At 39.9% G+C, this 18,351-nt stretch overlaps 1 protein-coding gene across 1 annotated transcript; it reads left to right on the top strand.

Annotated features, from left to right (window-relative positions):
• LOC8055020 lies at positions 5,400-16,488 on the top strand. The gene is made up of 5 exons (XM_002449492.2): positions 5,400-5,670; positions 6,343-6,553; positions 10,962-15,680; positions 15,787-15,851; positions 16,002-16,488. Exons 1-4 carry the CDS (start codon positions 5,482-5,484, stop codon positions 15,813-15,815), a joined length of 5,148 nt encoding a protein of 1,715 aa, XP_002449537.2. The 5' UTR covers positions 5,400-5,481; the 3' UTR covers positions 15,816-15,851; positions 16,002-16,488.

Below are 18,351 nucleotides of genomic sequence, written 5' to 3' on the forward strand. Positions count from 1 at the left end.
TTTTCGGGTACTTAGCTTATGCTTGAATCTTTCAACAATTACAATCCAATCTGCATTATGAAGTCTGCATAAGTGCATAAGGCTTTGTTTAGATCCAAAAGGTTTTTGGATTTTGACACTATAGTACTTTTGTTTTTATTTGACAAATATTGTCTAATTATGGAGTAACTAGGTTTAAAAGATTCGTCTCGCGATTTACAGACAATCTGTATAATTAGTTTTTATTTTTATCTATATTTAATGCTTCATGCATATGCCGCAAGATTCGATGTGACAAGGAATCTTGAAAATTTTTTGGTTTTTGAGGTGAACTAAATAAGGCCTAAGTATGGTTAAATTCCTGAAAGGGTATGACCCTACTTCACAACAAAAAAGTTTAGTATATTTATTCTCATGTTTTTTTTTGCTTCTTTGAAATAGAAAATCTTGTAATTATGAAAATTAATCTTTAGACCTGGTAATTGCTTAAAGACACATAGCAACAATTTTATATTTTTGGCTTTTCTCCATATCATGGTCCAAGAAAATTAAGCTTGCCTATTTTATTTCTGGAAGAAGAGTGATCACTCCAAGCTCGAGGCTAAAAAGAGGAAGGCCGGCTTTAAAATTGATCACACTCAGTGGTTTTTTCAGCGAAGGCCTTGTTTAGTTTGCAAAAAAAATTGTAAAAATCTTCAAATTCCTCGTCATATCGAATTTTGTGGTAAAACATTAAATATATATAAATAAAATAGCTAATTATACAGTTTGTCTATAATTTTTGCGAGACGAATCTTTTGAATCTAATTAGCTCATAATTAGTTAATATTTGTCAAATACAAACAAAATGCTATAGCGTCTATTTTGACAAAATTTTTGAAAGCCTTGTTTAGTTGGCAAAATTTTGGATTTTTGGCACTGTAGCACTTTCGTTTGTTTGTGGTAAATATTGTCCAATCATAGACTAATTAGAGTCAAAAGATTCGTCTTGCGATTTACAGACAAACTGTATAATCAGTTTTTGTTTTCGTCTAAATTTAATACTCCATACATGTGTCGCAAGATTCGATGTGACGGAGAATCTTGAAATTTTTTGAGAACTAAACAAAGAACGCAGTTTTTCAATGTGTACATGCTGAGCATGTGTTATCTGGACCGTTCACATAGCGTACCGAGATATGTGCCATTCAAAACAGTAGAGTTTCACATTAGGTAGTGTATGTAGCACAAATCTCAAAGCAGTTTTGAACGGGTGCAGAGTGCCCAACCAGATAAACAGCTGCATTGCCTTGGGCCTTGTTTAGTTCCGAAAAGTGAAAAGTTTTCGGTACTGTAGCACTTTTGTTTGTTTGTGACAAATATTATCCAATCATGGACTAACTAGGATCAAAAGATTCGTCTCGTTATTTACAGCTAAACTGTGTAATTAGTTTTTGTTTTCGTTTATATTTAATGTTTAATGCATTTGCCACAAGATTCGATGTGATGGGGAATCTTGAAAACTTTTTGGTTTTCGGGTGAACTAAACCAGGCCTAAAATTTTGTGGGAACTAAGGCCTTGTTTAGATCCATAATTTTTTGGATTTTGATACGGTAGCACTTTCGTTTTTATTTGACAAACAATATCTAATCATGGAGCAACTAGGTTTAAAAGATTCGTCTCGTGATTTACAGATAAACTGTGCAATTAGTTATCTTTTTTATTTATATTTAATATTCTATGCATGTGTCGTAAGATTTGATGTGATGAAAAATCTTGTAAAGTTTTGAGTTTTTATGTATCAAGGCCTAAACAAGGCCCAGCTTTCGACGCGGTGGGATGACGAACAAGTGACAGCGACCTTGACGTTTCACTGCTCTCGTCGTGTCACTTGCGGTCACAGTCGAGATGAGACGCTCTGCCTCAGAAAGGACTCCACTCACTCCAGGCCGACCGTACGATGTGTAGCCTTCGCCGCGAAGATATGCATGCATGTGGGAGTCCGTCCGGTGCATTGCCTGCTGACTGACCAATGTTAGCAGTACCAAAAGTTTATGCAGCCTCACTAAAAAATCTTAGAGCACGTATAGATATAGAAGAAAATAAAAACTAATTGTATAGTTTTCTGTAAATGATGAATCTTTTGAGTCTAGTTAGTTTATAATTAAATAATATTTATCAAATAAAAACGAAAGTACTACAGTGACGAAATTCGAAATTTTTTCAGAACTAAGGCCTTTGTTTAGTTTGTAAAATTTTTAGGTTTTGGCTACTGTAGCACTTTCGTTTTTATTTGACAAACATTGTCTAATCATGGAGTAACTAGGCTCAAAAGATTCATCTCATAAATTACAGATAAACTGTACAATTAGTTTTTATTTTCATCTATATTTAATGCTCCATGCATACGATCAAAGATTCGATATGATGGAAAATTTTGACAATTTTTGCGAACTAAGGACTCAGTCGAGATGAGACGCTCTGTCTCAAAAGGACTCCACTCACTCCAGGCCGACCGTACGATGTGTAGCCTTCGCCGCGAAGATATGCATGCATGATGTGGGAGTCCGTCCGGTGCATTGCCTGCTCGACGGACCAATGTTAGCACTAGCAAAAGTTTATGCTGCCCCACAAAAAAAAGTTTTGTGCTCCGGTTGCCTGGCCTTGTTTACTTAAAAAAATTTTAGAAGATAAGAATAGTAACACTTTCGGTTATATTTAATAAATATTGTCCAATTATAGACTAACTAGACTCAAAAGATTCGTCTCGTCAATTCCAACCAAACTGTGCAATTAATTTTTATTTTCACCTATATTTAATACTCCATGCATACGTCTATAAATTCGATGTGACGGAGAATCTGAAAAATTTTACAAAATTTTTGGACAACTAAACAAGGCTGTGCAGCAAAGTTGAGAGACACTTTGTACTAATATTTCATGATACTCGTCTGATAGGGTTATGGTTCACGCCAATCTAATTGATCGTGCAAAGACTAGATTTTTCCATAAGCACTACTGGAATTCTCTTCTTTGCCGACTGCCAAAAGCAGTCGGCAAAAGCCCTAAAACAGGTGGCAAAGGACCGTATAGTGTTGGCCTAAAAACCGTTAAATGGGCTGAATTACACTTTGCTTTTCTAAATAATCTCTAAATTGAAAAAGACATAATTTTGAAACTATAAATAAAATCAAATAAAAAATCAACTACAAAATTTTAGAAATTATTGATATATACATCTTTTATGTCAATCATTTCTCCATCCGAATTTAAATTTTAAAATACGAAAACTTCAAACAATATTATTTGAAAAATTCAAAATTCAAATTTGAGAAATTCAAAAGTAGTTTCCATGACAAAATGATTTCAAATGAAAACATTGTGAACTACAAAGTTCTATAACTTTTAAAGATCTAAAACTTTCATTTTGGTCATCTTTTCATTTGACATTATTTTATCAATTCAAAATTTGAATTTAAAAAAAATCAACTTGAAACAACATTTTTAGAGAGTAAATGATTTCAGTTGATAAAGTCATGAAGATCTACAACTTTTATTTTAGTCATTTATTCATCTGACAAAGTAATAGTAATATTGTTCATAAATTTTACATATCACATGTGGAGATGTCTGGATTTTGGACATTCGACGTTGCAACTTCATGAGCGGTCGGCAAAGTGTATATTTGCCGACTGCCCTACATTTGGCAGGTGGCAAAGGATTTTAGCAGTCGACAAAACCCAGTTTTCCTGTAGTGAAGCCAGCACATATATAATTCTCACAAGAAAAACTTTAAAATTCTTTAACAATAATTCAATATAATATCTAATTATCATAAGTTTATAAGTGCGAGCAATATAATATAAAAATAAATAAATAATCAAATTGTAATTTGGTAGACCTTGGTATGTCAAATCGCACCTTATAAAAAGAGAACGGAGGAAGTAACAACTTCCAAGTTGCCTTGTTTAATTCTGATTTTTTTTTGGTTTTAGGTACTGTAGTATTTTCGTTTTTATTTGACAAATATTGTCCAATCATAGACTATCTAGGCTCAAAAGATTCATCTCGTAAATTATAGGCAAACTGTGCAATTAATTTTTGTTTTCGTCTATATTTAATGCTCCATACATGTGCCACAAGATTTGATGTGATGAAGAATCTTGAAAAGTTTTTGGTTTTTGGGGTGAATTAAGGGCACTCACAATGCTAGAACTACATGTAGTTTCTATATCTATTAATCTCTATAGACACTATGTATAGAAACTATGGTCTAAATAGATAGTTTTTATACAATGATTTTTTATCCAATCACATTCATTCTCTCTCCATTCTCAACCAATCATATCACTTCATGTCTTCGATCTCGGTAGACATGATTTCTGACTTAGGGCGGTCTTAGTGGGGAGTTTTATGTCTCAGTTTCCAACACATCTTATTTTAGAAACAATGGAGGAGAATTTTATGGGGATGGAACTCTCTCTACTTTTATGAGACTCTTATCATCTCTCACTTCATTAATACGGTGCCACATCAATATATTTAATGTCCATCAAATTATGATGAAATCACATTAAGACTGGCCTTAAACCTTATTTCTATGATTTTTACTCTCTCTTTTTTCAATAACTACCTTACCACATCAGCAAAATAGGTAGATGACACCATAATTAATATCAGAAACTATGATAGTTTCTGCATTAGGAGTGCCAAACAAGGCCTAACTCATTGTTTATTACCTCTCTCATTTATTAGGCCCATCTGAATCTCCGAAATAGAATCCGAATAGAGAAAAAAATTACATAATCCTACTGTCTCATCCAAATGGACTAAATTTTAGAAGGATTTTAAATTTTTAACTCACAAATTTTTAGAGTCTTGAAATACAATAAAATTATTGGAACCTAAAAATTTTTAATCCATCCCATCGAATCTTTGGACACATGCATGGAACACTAAATATAAATAAAAAAATAAACTAATTACACAGTTTAGTTAAAAATCGCGAGACGAATCTTTTAAGCCTAGTTACTCCATGATTAGCCTTAAGTGCTACAGTAACCCACATGTGCTAATGGCAGATTAATTATGCTTAATAGATTTGTCTTGCAGTTTCCTGACGAGCTATGAAATTTGTTTTTTTATTAGTTTCTAAAAATCTCTCCCGACATTCTTCTGACATATTCGATGTGACATCTAAAAAATTTTTATGTACAATCTAAACAGGGCCTTAGTAGATATACTCTGGATTAGACTAGAGCTAAATTTTCTCTTATAGCCTGGGGGGAGTGGGGATACAGGCAAAGGTAAAGTCCAGTTGGTAATTTAACGCGAGCCTAAGGAGTTGTTTGCAAGAAGAAACAGCAGAATTCGAAGAACCGCCGTCGTAATCACCGTCGTTATAAAGGCAGGCCTGGAAGCCCGGAAGAAAGGACCCCTCCTCTCCCTCTCTCACTCTCTTTTCGCAACCCACGCCGCGTCCCTTGGGAGTCCAGTGGAGTGGAGGAAGTGGAACCGTCAAAATGTCGTCGTCCTCGGCGATGCCGCCGCCGGCGTCGCCGCGGGAGCACGTGGAGAGGATCCGGCGGGAGCGCTACTACATCGGGCGCGGCGAGCAGAACCCGCTGGCGGAGGACATGCACCAGGCCGTCAACTACCTCTCGCAGGAACTCTACTCCAAGGACGTCCACTTCCTCATGGAGCTCGTGCAGGTAATCAATCGGCGGTGTAACTTCTTTTTTGCGCCTCTCTTGCTGCCGCTGTTCTTGTGTGAGTGGGAACTTAGTTCAGGCCGTTGAGGCTAGTATGCTCTACAGTTTCTGCAATTAGCTAATTGACTTGGGCATATACTGTAAACCGCTGTGTGAGTTGCCCTTTCTATATGCCTTTGTGTTCCATCAGATTATTTCTTTTTACTTTAGTGGTTGTGTGCGAACTGCCAAAGAGTAACTAGTCTGTATGTGTGTATGACTTTGAGTACCAATTTAGCATAATCCTTTTGTTAGCGTAATTTGTCAGCCCCCCTTTTCAGTATGATTATGATGAGTTTATATAATGATCTTAGTTAAGCCGTTGCATGCCCTTTGTTATTTTTGTTTCTACATATTTTTTCCACGTGGTCAGTAATTATTTTCTACAGATCTCAGTTTAAAAAGCAAGTCCTAATCCTTTTCTTCAATCAAGAACACAATTAATTGGAAAAACAAAAAACTTGTGAGCGAACAAAAACACTAATCCTTGATAAGCATTTATGTGACCAATCTACCTTATTTGTATCAGTTTGCTGGTGTTTGTGCATAAATCTTAATACTTCTCATATAGTCACACACACACACAAAAAAAAACCTTCTTCTCATAGTTTTGCTCTCTTTGTAAAAAAATAGAATGCTGAAGATAATGAATACCCTTCTGAAGTAGCACCTTCGTTGGAGTTTCTCATTACATCAAAGGATATTACTGGATGTGGTGCATCCTCCACTTTACTCATCTTCAATAATGAGAGGGGATTCTCTTCAACAAATATAGAGTCAATTTGTCGTGTTGGGAAATCAACAAAGAAGGGAAACAGACATCAGGGTTACATTGGAGAGAAAGGTAAATATTTACAGCTTTTTTCATTCATTTTGTTTCCTTCTTCACCTTTCAGAAAAAAATATATTCACCCATGAAGATAAAATTAATTAGGACCTTTTGAGTCAATATCAGGGAAATGACAGTAGTAAAAGATCTTACAATATTTTAGTTTTGAACAACTGAAACTATGTTCAGTACTCAATATGATGCTGATCAACTATATCATGGGAAAGTATTCGGTGGAATCATGGAAACCACCTAAAATGGTATACTTAAGTTTTTTAAAAAATGATACTGGCCCCCTCCTTATTGCATCTAATTTGTAGAAAAGTTGAGTTAAGTTGAAATTTGGGGAAAAAGACTCACCGTCAGGCAGCACACCCTCTATTCATCTGTTGACACTTTTACATAATAGTCCTCTTATAAACTTCTGTTTACACTAGCGCCCCCCCTTAAGATGGGCTAAAAATATCTAACATGCCTATCTTGTTACAACTTCGCTAGGTCCTAGACCTTTTGTGAAACAGTCCGCTAATTGACTACGTGATTTTACATATTTTAGCCTTAGGATCCCACTATCTACTTCTCCTTGATGAAGAATCTTAAAATCTCCACATGCTTAGTGCGGTCGCATTATTTTCAATATTAATTACAGCGACGTTGTCACAATGAAGCATCATGGTCTCACTTCTCAATAGCCGCACCTCTTTCTACAGGCCTTTCAACCACAACATCTCACACAGGCTCAATGCCATTGCCCTATATTCGGCTTCTGCCGCCATGAGATAAGATTGCCTCTGACAAACACACAATAACCAGAGGAAGACCTCCTATCGTCCTTGCTACTTGTTGCCTAGTCTGCATCACAGTATCCCTCTAGATCTAGATGCCCATTCTTCCTTAACCATAATCCTCTCCCAGGGGTTCCCTTTTCCTTAGCTTGTTAGCCGTCTCAACATAATCCTCCGTCTCCGTCAGATAGTGCTCTACCCCTTTTCCTCCTAGAAGCACATTTACTCTCCTGGCCCGATTCAAATAATTGCTTCCCTCCAGCTTCACATCATTCGGCATTAGTTCCTGCTTCAGCTCATGCGGCCTGGAACCAATCATGCTCATCTCTAGGAGTTCCAAAATCATAGACCTCATCTCATTTTTCATCTCACCCTTGGTAACTGGCGCATCTCCTCCACCATTACCACCCCTGTTATGCTGCTCACCTTTTTCCTTCCCTGCATCCAGATCCATCTTCCTCAAGCAGCCAAAACAGCACCCAACAATTAACTGTACTACCACCAGTCTGCACTATAGAGCAGCAACACTTTTGTTTACTTCACACCAACACAGAGCAGCAGGAAGCAAATCACTCTCTTCTCATATTCTTCACCAGCAGGCCCCACAACAGCAGCAGCAGTAAAGGAACCACAGCAACAGCAGCAGTACTCAGCTCTCCATACAGGCTTAATCTGACCTCCCTTCTATCCTTTCTCTCCCTCTGCAACCTTCTTCAGAAGCACTTCCACGACTGCAGCACACAACGCTCTGCAGGAGCCTGTCCGCCGCTGGCATCACACACGCCCTGCTCCTTCCACCTGGTGTGACCCACGCTGCTTGCGAATCACGCCTGTGTGCCACTTGCGCTGCCCGTGGTGAAGCCTAGCATGGTGCTCACGCTGAAGCACACGCACGCACACTGCACACGAAGGGCACCCATGCGTGCACGCCCGCAGTACTAGGGTGCTGCCACTCCGCTCGCACGCTGGACCTCGCACCGCCGCTGCCACCGTCGTCAGGTAACCCTATGTTATGTAGATGGATATCTAGGATAGATAACTAGGCCTTATGCTTTGCCGAGAGCTTGAGAGATTGAGGGAGACTAGAACTGTTTCTTCATAATTCATTGCTTGATTATATCAATAGAGTCTACAGATATTTATGTCCCTTCTACTTCACTTCTTTTGCTAAATAATCTGTCTGGGACTAATATAAATTACAAATAACAAAGATAATTAAACTTATAAAGATAACCGGGCCGAACTATCAGCCCGTCGGCCCTGGCAGCCTGTTGGCTGCCCATGACATCTCTCCCTCCCTTGAGGACCAGCTTGTCCTCGAGCTGCAGTGATAGTGGTCGAGGAAGGTGCCGAGAGCATCCTGGTTCCCATGGGAAAGAACCAACAGCTAGCATCGCATGGGCTGAAAAGAGGAGGACGTAGCAGTCAACGAGTCCGCTAGGCTCCTAAACAGATGAGATGGCTACTGCAATTCGTGGCATAGGTTGAACTGCCGCTGGTGCTGGTCGCTGCATTGCCATGGTTGTTGCCGGAAGACACCAGACCTGGAACGCCACAGAACAGGCGAGCTCGAGTAGTCAAACCATCCGACTGTGATTTGCCAGCGCGCCGGAATGAGGAACATGCGTCTCATCTGCACCATGCGACGGACAAGAAATCCTTGCACTAATGCTTGTAGGCGCACCGCTGCTTGCTCCTTCGATGCTTTTGTTGCATGAAAAGCCTCACTCGGTGACGTGCCAGGAGTCCCCGTGCTGCTACCCGGAGGCGTACAGCCGCCCGATGTTCATGTTCCTCCTTGTCCTTCGCCTGGAGACGTGCCCTGAGGCGATCCAGCTGTGTGGACACATCAGCAAGGATGCGTAGGCTGTTGTCGACACCAAGGGATACCTGATGGAGCAGGTTGGGGCATGGGGGCGATTTGAAGCGCAGGTGTAGGAGCTCGGTGAAGCGATGCCACGCCGGGGTGCCTTCATCGTGCTGGACTTGGAGGAACCAAGGGCGTCATCTTCCAAATTACGGGAAACCAGCCATACTTTTTCTTCCTCCATGATGCGCTCTTGGCGGAAGTAGGAGTCGCACTGGGTGACGATGGCCACAGGATCAGATTTCCCCGCAAATTTAGGGAAGTCCAACGAGGCAAAGCGTGTTGGCGGCGGTGTGTGGTGGGGTGGCGGCGGGGGGGTTGCAGCGGATCTGGATCGATGATTGCGGCGGCGGCGAATGGTGGTGATGGGGCTGCGGCGCGGTGGCTGTGGTGATGGGGCTGTGGCGGCGTCTGGTGGCGTTGTCGTGGCGGCGTGACATGATGGATAAGGTAGGCAACGAGGCGATCTGGATCGATATCTGTTTTTTTTAAACGGCTGATGGAGGATTGGAGGTGTTGGAGATCGAAGGTGCTGGAGGATCCTGTTGATGGAAGAAGATCGCTGGACTCTAGATACTAGATGTTATGTAAATGGATATCTAGGATAGATAACTAGGCCTTATGCTTTGCCAAGAGCTTGAGAGATTGAGGGGGACTAGAATTGTTTCTTCATAATTCATTGCTTGATTATATCAATAGAGTCTCCAGATATTTATGTCCCTTCTACTTCACTTCTTTTGCTAAATAACCTATCTGGGACTAATATAAATTGCAAATATAAAGATAATTAAACTTATAAAGATAACTGGGTCGAACTATCACCCTCGGCCCTGGCAACCTGTTGGCTGCCCATGACACCCTAACCCTAAGGAAGGCTCTCGATACCATATTGAAAGTTGGGGGAATACTCACTGTCAACTCTCCTCTATTCATCTCTTCACACTTTTACATAATAGTCCTCTTACAAACTTCTATTTACACCAATAAGTTCGTACAAAAATTGAGGTCCATGTGCACTAGAACACAAACGTGCTTGCATCTCAACTTTTAGGACATGTCCAATATATGGATTTACTATGACATGCTCAGTATTGAATCTTATGGTAATTTCTAGTATTGCTCTTTAGGCTTTTTTTTTCATAATTCTACCAAGAAGGTAGTTTTCACCAAATAATCATAGATCACGCTAGCTAAAACAGTATTACTTTAAATTTACATGTTTTCTATATAGTTTCTTTTCTTGATGGTAGAGATCTCATTGTGATACAAACTCATATTATTCATTAAAATAAATATTGTAATTGTTTTTAGACAATTTTTTTAATCCTGTGTAACCAAAGTAATGCCTTTAAGATAATATAAATATTTTAATGTGCAAATGCACATGTTATGTTTTGAGATCCTAGCATGAGCATTCATTAAACTACACAATTTGGATGGACTACTTAAGTCAAATTAGATGAGTGAATTTAAACAATTTTTATGCTCATATTATGCACTGATATTTAAATGAACTAGTTTGATCTCCTTAGCTATAGCTTAAATAGGCCAGTTTATCCTTGCATAATAATTTAGGTCGATTTACAGAAAAATGCTCAAATTTGTTTTATCTGCTGTCAAATGTTTGTAGCATATTCTGTCACTATCTGTTTACCTACCAGAACCAATTCATGCAAAGGATTACAGAACCTGCTGGATACCTGCTTAGTGCATGTCGGCTTACTATTTGTGCCTAGTTTCAACTTATAATTTTTTGTTGCCTTTGACTCAGGTATTGGGTTCAAAAGTGTGTTCTTGATATCAAGTCAGCCCTACATATTCAGCAATGGTTATCAGATCAAGTTCAATGAGAAACCTTGTGCAGAATGCAATATTGGGTACATTGTACCTCAGTGGGTGGAATCCACGCCTAGCCTTTCTGACATCGAAGCAATATATGGGTGCTCAAAAGTCCTACCTACAACTACCATCATTTTACCATTGAAGAGTGAGAAGATTGATGCGGTGAAGAGTCAGTTGTCAAGCATGCATCCTGAAATGCTGCTGTTCCTGACGAAGATCAGGAAGCTCTCTGTCCGGGAGGATAAATCTGATCCCAACAATACAACTGTTAGTGAGATCTCCATATCCAGTGAAAAGAACTACCAAGCCAGGAAGAACATGCATGCTGAGTCGTACACACTCCATTTATCTTCTGAAGAGACTGGGAAAGATGAAGCTGAATGTGGTTATTATATGTGGAGGCAGAAATTCCCAGTAAAGCCAGAGAACAGAGTCAATAAGCGTGCTGAAATTGATGAATGGGTGATAACCCTGGCCTTCCCACATGGTGAGCGTCTGTCCCGTGGGAAGCAGCTATCACCTGGCATATATGCTTTCCTCCCAACTGAGATGGTAACAAGCTTCCCCTTCATCATTCAGGCTGACTTCCTCCTAGGATCATCAAGGGAGGCAATACTGTTCGATAATCCATGGAATAAGGGAATTCTCGACTGTGTCCCAAGTGCTTTCATGAATGCTTTTGTAACACTTGTGAAGTCCAAAGCTGATGCGCCAGCAATGTCGCTGCCATCAATGTTCAGTTTCCTACCTGTCAATTCGTCACTAATCCCACTGCTTGAGCCGGTTAGGTCTGGCATCAAATACAAGGTTCTCACCGAGAATATAGTTCCATTAGAATCTTATGCTTCACAGAAGATATTCTGTAAACCCAGTGAAGTTGCACGGCTGAAGCCAGCCTTTTGGGCTATCCTTGGCAAAGCACGGGAATTCGGTGTAGATTTGAAGAGTCTGTCAACTCATGGAACCTACATTCTTAGTTCTCATTTTGACAAAAGTAGATACAACAGTGTGCTTGAGTTTCTTGGTATCAAAAGCGTGAGCACTGAATGGTATGCAAAATGCATTGAAGGGTCTAACCTTGTCAAGGAGGTAGATGAGCAGCTTTACCTGGAAATTTTACACTTTGTCGCGAGTAATTGGGAAAACTGTTTTTCTGGTACAAATATGATGTCTGTTCCCCTACTGAAATATGTTGATAGGAATGGTGTTCTCTCTTTTTGGAGCATATCCAGAGCTAGTCAACAGAAAGATCGGTTGTGCATTGCATCTGATATGAAATACAGATCATGGCTAATCAGCTGGAACAAGGAGTTTCTGTCTTCTAATAAGTTCTTTCTCCATCCGAGCACACAGGCTGCTCTGGATGGTTTCTCACAGAAGATGACAGTGGAAAGCTGGCTTCGGAACCATGCACGAGTGGAGGTTGTCTCTGTCTACAGTTATGGATCGACTGTTGTTGATTCCTTGAGTAATGATCAAAGGTCTGTCCTTGCTTTTGCACACTTTCTGTACCACTCATTTAAGATGGAGCACATAGAGAGCTTCTGGTTATCAAAGCTCTGCTGTGCCATGCCGATAGTTGACAGATATGGCAATGTTGTCAACAAAACAGAAAACATTATAGTTCCAGCTAAGGGGAGCAAATGGGTTGGTTTGCTGGGTACATACCCATGGAGGAATCAAGGCTACATTGAATTGTCAGCAGATTACAAGTCAGTAGGCCACTTTGCTGGGAACTACACATCTGAGGATCAGCTGTTGGAATTTCTCAAGATACACCTGCATGCCTCAGATGTGCCATTGATACGCCCACCAAATGTGAGGTTCCATACTGTCTCATCACCTCTCAATGTGGACAATACATTCTTGCTACTGGAATGGATACGGAATATCAGGTCAAATGGTGTAACTTTACCAGATCAATTCCTGGCTTGTGTAGAAGAAGGGAGTTGGCTAAAGACATCAGTTGGGTACAAGCCACCAAATGAATCATTTCTGTCCAGTGCTAACTGGGGAAGTCTTTTGCAAAGTGGACCTTCATTCATTGATATACCAATGATTGACCAACAATTCTATCAAAACAAGCTGCATATTTACAAACAGGAACTCAAGGTAATTGGGGTGAGATTTGAATTTGAGGAGGCATCATCTTACATTGGAAGCCGCCTCATGTCTATGGCTGCAAGCAACGTGTTAACCAGAGACTGTGTGTACTCCTTGCTGCGGCTAATTCGGTTCCTACGAGAGAAGGTTCTATCTCCAAGTCAATTGATTGACAGTGTCAAAGATGGATGTTGGATGAAGAGTACTGTTGGATATAGGCGTCCTTCTGATTGTATCATCAAAGATTCAGAATGGGCAGTGGCATCTTGTATCAGTGACCAACCATTCCTTGATGTCGAGTTCTATGGCGAGGACATCCTTTCATATAAATCAGAGCTGGAGTTGCTTGGTGTTATTGTTGGGTTCAAAAACAATTACCATCTTGTTATTGATAACTTCAAGTTCAGATCCTCTGCTATTACTTCTGAGTCTACTGTATTAATCCTCAAATGCATTCGTTATGTTGGATCATGTCAAGATTTCATAAGGAAGCTTAGAGATTTGAAATGGGTGAAGACTAATGTGGGATTTTGTGCTCCAAATGTCTCTTTTCTTGTGGATTCTGAATGGGAATGCCTTGTGAAGATCTTCAAAGGAGTTCCAATAATTGATTTAGGATTTTATGGGAGTGTGATCAGTTCATACAAAGAAGAGTTGAAGAAGGCCGGTTTGATCACACGATTTGAGGAGGCATCGATGGCTATAGCCAATGTTTTCAAGCGCATGGTATCGGAGTCATCACTTACGAAGGCTAATGTCCTAGCTCTTCTACTAGCTTACCGGCAGCTGAGAACACACAGCCCACTTCCTGTTGAGCTTTTCAACTGCATGCGCACAGAGAAGTGGATACACACATCGCTAGGGTTTCAATCTCCATCAAATACAATCCTATTTGATAATGCATGGCAATATCTATCTCCCATATCAATATTACCGTTCATTGATGATGGTGACACTTGTAATGGTTTGGGGATGGATATATACGGCTATAAAGATGAGCTTAGGGAGTTGGGTGTTACTGTTGAAGTGAAATTTGGTGCCAGATTTGCCCTTGCTGGCCTCAGCATTCCTGATGATCCTTCCATTTTGTCCAAAGCTACCATTTTGTCGTTTCTGGAGTGTATCAAGAACTACTTTGCCTCTGCAACTGAACCTCCAAAGGGCTTTAAAGACCAGATTTGCAAGAAGTTGTTGAAGACATCCTTGGGCTACCAATATCCTGATGAATGTATTCTCTTCGATGCAAAAAATTGTTTTCTACAGATGGAAGATGGCCCTTTCATCGATGAAGCATTCTATGGTTCAGATATAGCTTCTTTCAAACATCCCCTTGCGATGATTGGAGTGACTGTGGATGTTAATTCTGCACAAGATCTTATTGCCCGGTATCTGAGGAACAAAAAAGATATAGATACTATTTCCCGGATCTACATGTATCTGAAGAAATGTAACTGGAAGCCTGACAAAAACAACAACAACAACAGAAATTGGATTTGGATACCAAAGGAAACAGAGGGTGGAGACTGGGTGAGCTCAAGAAGTTGTGTTCTGTATGATAAGAACAATCTATTTGGCCTGCAGCTGCATGTTCTGGACAAATATTATGACAGAAAGCTGCTTGACTTCTTTTCACTTGCTTTCAGTGTGAGGCATGGACCTTGTTCTGAAGACTATTGCAAACTATGGGCCACATGGGAGAGTTCAGTGCACGAGCTACCCATATCTGATTGCTTGGCTTTCTGGAAATTCATAGCAAAGAACTGGACCAAGAAAACAGAGGAACTTCTTTCTGGTTGTGTCAAGGTTCCAGTATGTATTGATGGCAAGATCATTTTATCAAACAAGGAGAACGTGTTCATTCCTGATGATCTGCTGCTTGCGGATTTGTTCAGAAAGCATCCTAAACAATCACTCTTCATCTGGTATCCTTCTTCTGCCCTACCTTCCATGTCTCGAGCAAGGTTTAACAGCATATATGGCAGTATTGGTGTCAGGACAATCTCAGAAGCAGTGGCCAAGAATGATTCTTTCACTTCAGCGAATAGCCATTTCAAAACAGCTGTTCTGAGTAAGGTGATCAAGGTTGGCTTGCTCCAAATAGTCCTCGCATTCCTTTCCAACCCTAATTTTGACATTCCTGCTAAAGATAGGCATCATCTGGTTTCATGCCTTCTGAATGTGACTATCGAAGAGACCGATGAACCAATCACAATGGCATATAGTGTGAGTTTGTCCTCTGGAGAGATGGTTGAGGTGAAGGCTAGACGAATGCTTCGGTGGGAAAGGGAGAATTCAAAGCTGTACATGCAGAGAAGTGATGGTGCATCCAGCTATGAAGACAAGATTGAACTTGCGACCTACTTTGCACATGAGATATCTCATGGGTTGCTCTTTCAGATGCCAGATCAGATATCTTCACTCACTGAACTCATAAAAATTGGCAGCTTAGTGGACTTCCAGCAGGCCGCTGTTGCGTTCTTGCTGAAGTCCAAAAACCTGCAGCTGTTCCCTGAAGATGAAGATTTCCTGAACTCTTCTGTGCTAGGTACACGTCCTTAAATCTAAACATTAGCATCTTGTCCTTATATGTTTTCTCACAAGTACATCATCACACAATTAACCGATGTTCTGAGGCTAATTTCAATGCACAGGTGGCAGCAAAAAACCAGTGGACAACTAGCAGCCTGCAGATTTTACTCTTCTGTACTTGTTCAAGGTCAGTAAATTTCTATCTAATCGTTAAAAAAAAGTAAATTAATTACTGTCTTCAATACTTTACTGGCCATTTGCATTCACGTACTGTTTCAAGGCTGCGCCAGTTTTTCTTGATGCATCAAAGTCTTATGTATCTTATCTCTGTGCGCAGGTTGCTGATGGCCTGCAATTCCTAGAAAAATCCGGTGTTGCGCTTGCGCTTGTGCAGTTGTGCCTAGAGATCCCGGAATATCATCAACGAACGTGGTGTCTTCTATGATGCATATGTATCGTTAGACTAATATCTCCTGAATATCCAGTGCCTCCTGGTACAAAACTTGTCAGTTGTTTCGGTGCAGATGCTTATCTCAGTGTTAAATGACACCAAGTACTTGAATTACTGTTACTATTATTATCGTCAATGCCTTGTGTGTGCTCCGATTTATGGTCCTGCTACATGAGTTGTGTTTTAGATTTGTGGCAGTGACAGTGATCTGTTAATTGCACGGGTTTTGCTTGTACTGGAGGCCAAATAGAGTTGTTTCCGTCGGTGTATAGGCTTGGCGTATCAGTTGCAGTCTTTTTTTTTTGAATTGGAGTGTTGCAGTCTTGCCAATGAATGTTGTCACGTTTCTGTAACCAAGATAGCATATTTGTTCTTTCACGTCTCATGAAATGCACTACTAGATGTCAAACAAATTTATTTGACACTGGTCTAGAAGCATTGAACATCCTAAATTAGATGCTCTTCTACTATATGTTGCAACACATCGTGATTATTTTCTCGATTTTTGTTTTTTAGATAATGAAAAATAAAAGTTCTGGCATCCGACTTTATTGTCTTGCGATGGTGGAATTAGTTGACTATCCGTTCATATCCTTGCCTACATTCAAATGCATTTAACCTTAAGCAAATGTTATGAGGTAAAATAGACAGCAGGGACGGACCATTGAAGCGCAAATTCGTGTGTGAGCTAATGGGCCAAAGCCGTATGCTTTAGCATTGTGCAGCTTAAAATCTTAGGTGTACAATATCAAAGTGACAAATTGCTAAAACTGGTTCAATGTGCATCGACTGCACTAGAGTAAAATGCACCAATGATCCTTAAATTTGATCGAAATTCAAGCCTAGTTAGACTATTTAGGGTATGTGTTCGGATGGATCAAGGGTCTGTTTGGATGAGTTAGGGCTAGTTGGTACTTGTGCCAAAAATTAACTCAAATTAATTGATGTTAGCTAACTAGAGGCTAAAAAATTAGCTGACATATTAACCATCCTGTTTGGATGAGTTAGAACTAGTTTAGTTAATTTCAGCCAGCTAGCAATTAGCATTGTATAACTCTTTGATAAATTGTTACGGAGTAGTGGGTGTCCATTAACTTTTCTCTTTAAACATTTTCTTTACATAAAATGAATAGATATAACATTTACTTTTTATTGGCATTTATCTTTCTCTCCTGGCTCAAAACCTTTTATCTTAAAGCACCTTTTTTTAGCTCACAGGGATTAATGAGGACACCAGCATTACTCGGATGTGTCCTGCTGCCCCGGAACTCGTTGCTTAGCATCGAAAGCAAATCCAGTACTTGGTCCTGCTGCTTTGGTACGTTCGAAGTGACAGGCTGAAAGCACAAAGCAGTAGTGGAAGACTGACCTATACTATCTTGCTTAGTTGGTCGGCTCTCGATGCTTTCTTTACAAACGACGACTGCAAAAGCTAGGTCGCCGACCTTAAGATTCCGAAGCCATGGTCACTGCTACAGGATTAGGGCATTAGCACCGGTCGGGAACGGCTTGTTGCCCCGGTTCCTGAGCCGGTGCTGCCATTCCGGGACTAAAGGGTGGCCTTTAGTCCCGGTTCGGGAAACCGGGGCTAAAGCCCTCCCTTTAACACCGGTTGGTAGGGTCCTGCCAGGTCTGCCACGTTGCAGGACCATTACCAACCGGTGTTAAAAGAGTTTCTTTTTTTTGGTTCACTTCTTCGGTTCTATTTATTGTTTTTATATAATATATAATATGTTTTATAATAATAGGTTTTCCAATACATGTTTTTGCTGATACAATAATATATTTATATTACACGTATATTAAGCATATATAAATGAAAATTATAGGCTTAGCTTAATAATTAAGCTTTGCCTATAATAAAATGAATAGGCCACATCAAAAATTAAATAGATATGTAAAAAGCTTTATATATATATAGTTTTATATGTACAAAATTCGTAACACATATATACATAGAGTTTTTTCTCCCAATGTCTACAAACGATACAATTGATCATCGTTGTTTGGAATAAGAGTTTCGTTGCCGTTGAAGTGAAACTCGCCGTTTGGATTGATCACTTGGTCGCGGAGAAATCCTGCTATCGTCTCTTGGATAGCTTTGATTCGGTCTTGTTGTAGGACCTTTTCTCTCAACCATTCCGTCTTTAATTTGAAATAAATAAAAAAGGTATTAGTTATCTAAGTTATTCAATATAATTCAGGAGATAATGAAAAGAGACATGTAACGTACTTT

This window comes from Sorghum bicolor, chromosome 5 (assembly GCF_000003195.3).
Source record: "Sorghum bicolor cultivar BTx623 chromosome 5, Sorghum_bicolor_NCBIv3, whole genome shotgun sequence".
NCBI lineage: Eukaryota > Viridiplantae > Streptophyta > Magnoliopsida > Poales > Poaceae > Sorghum > Sorghum bicolor.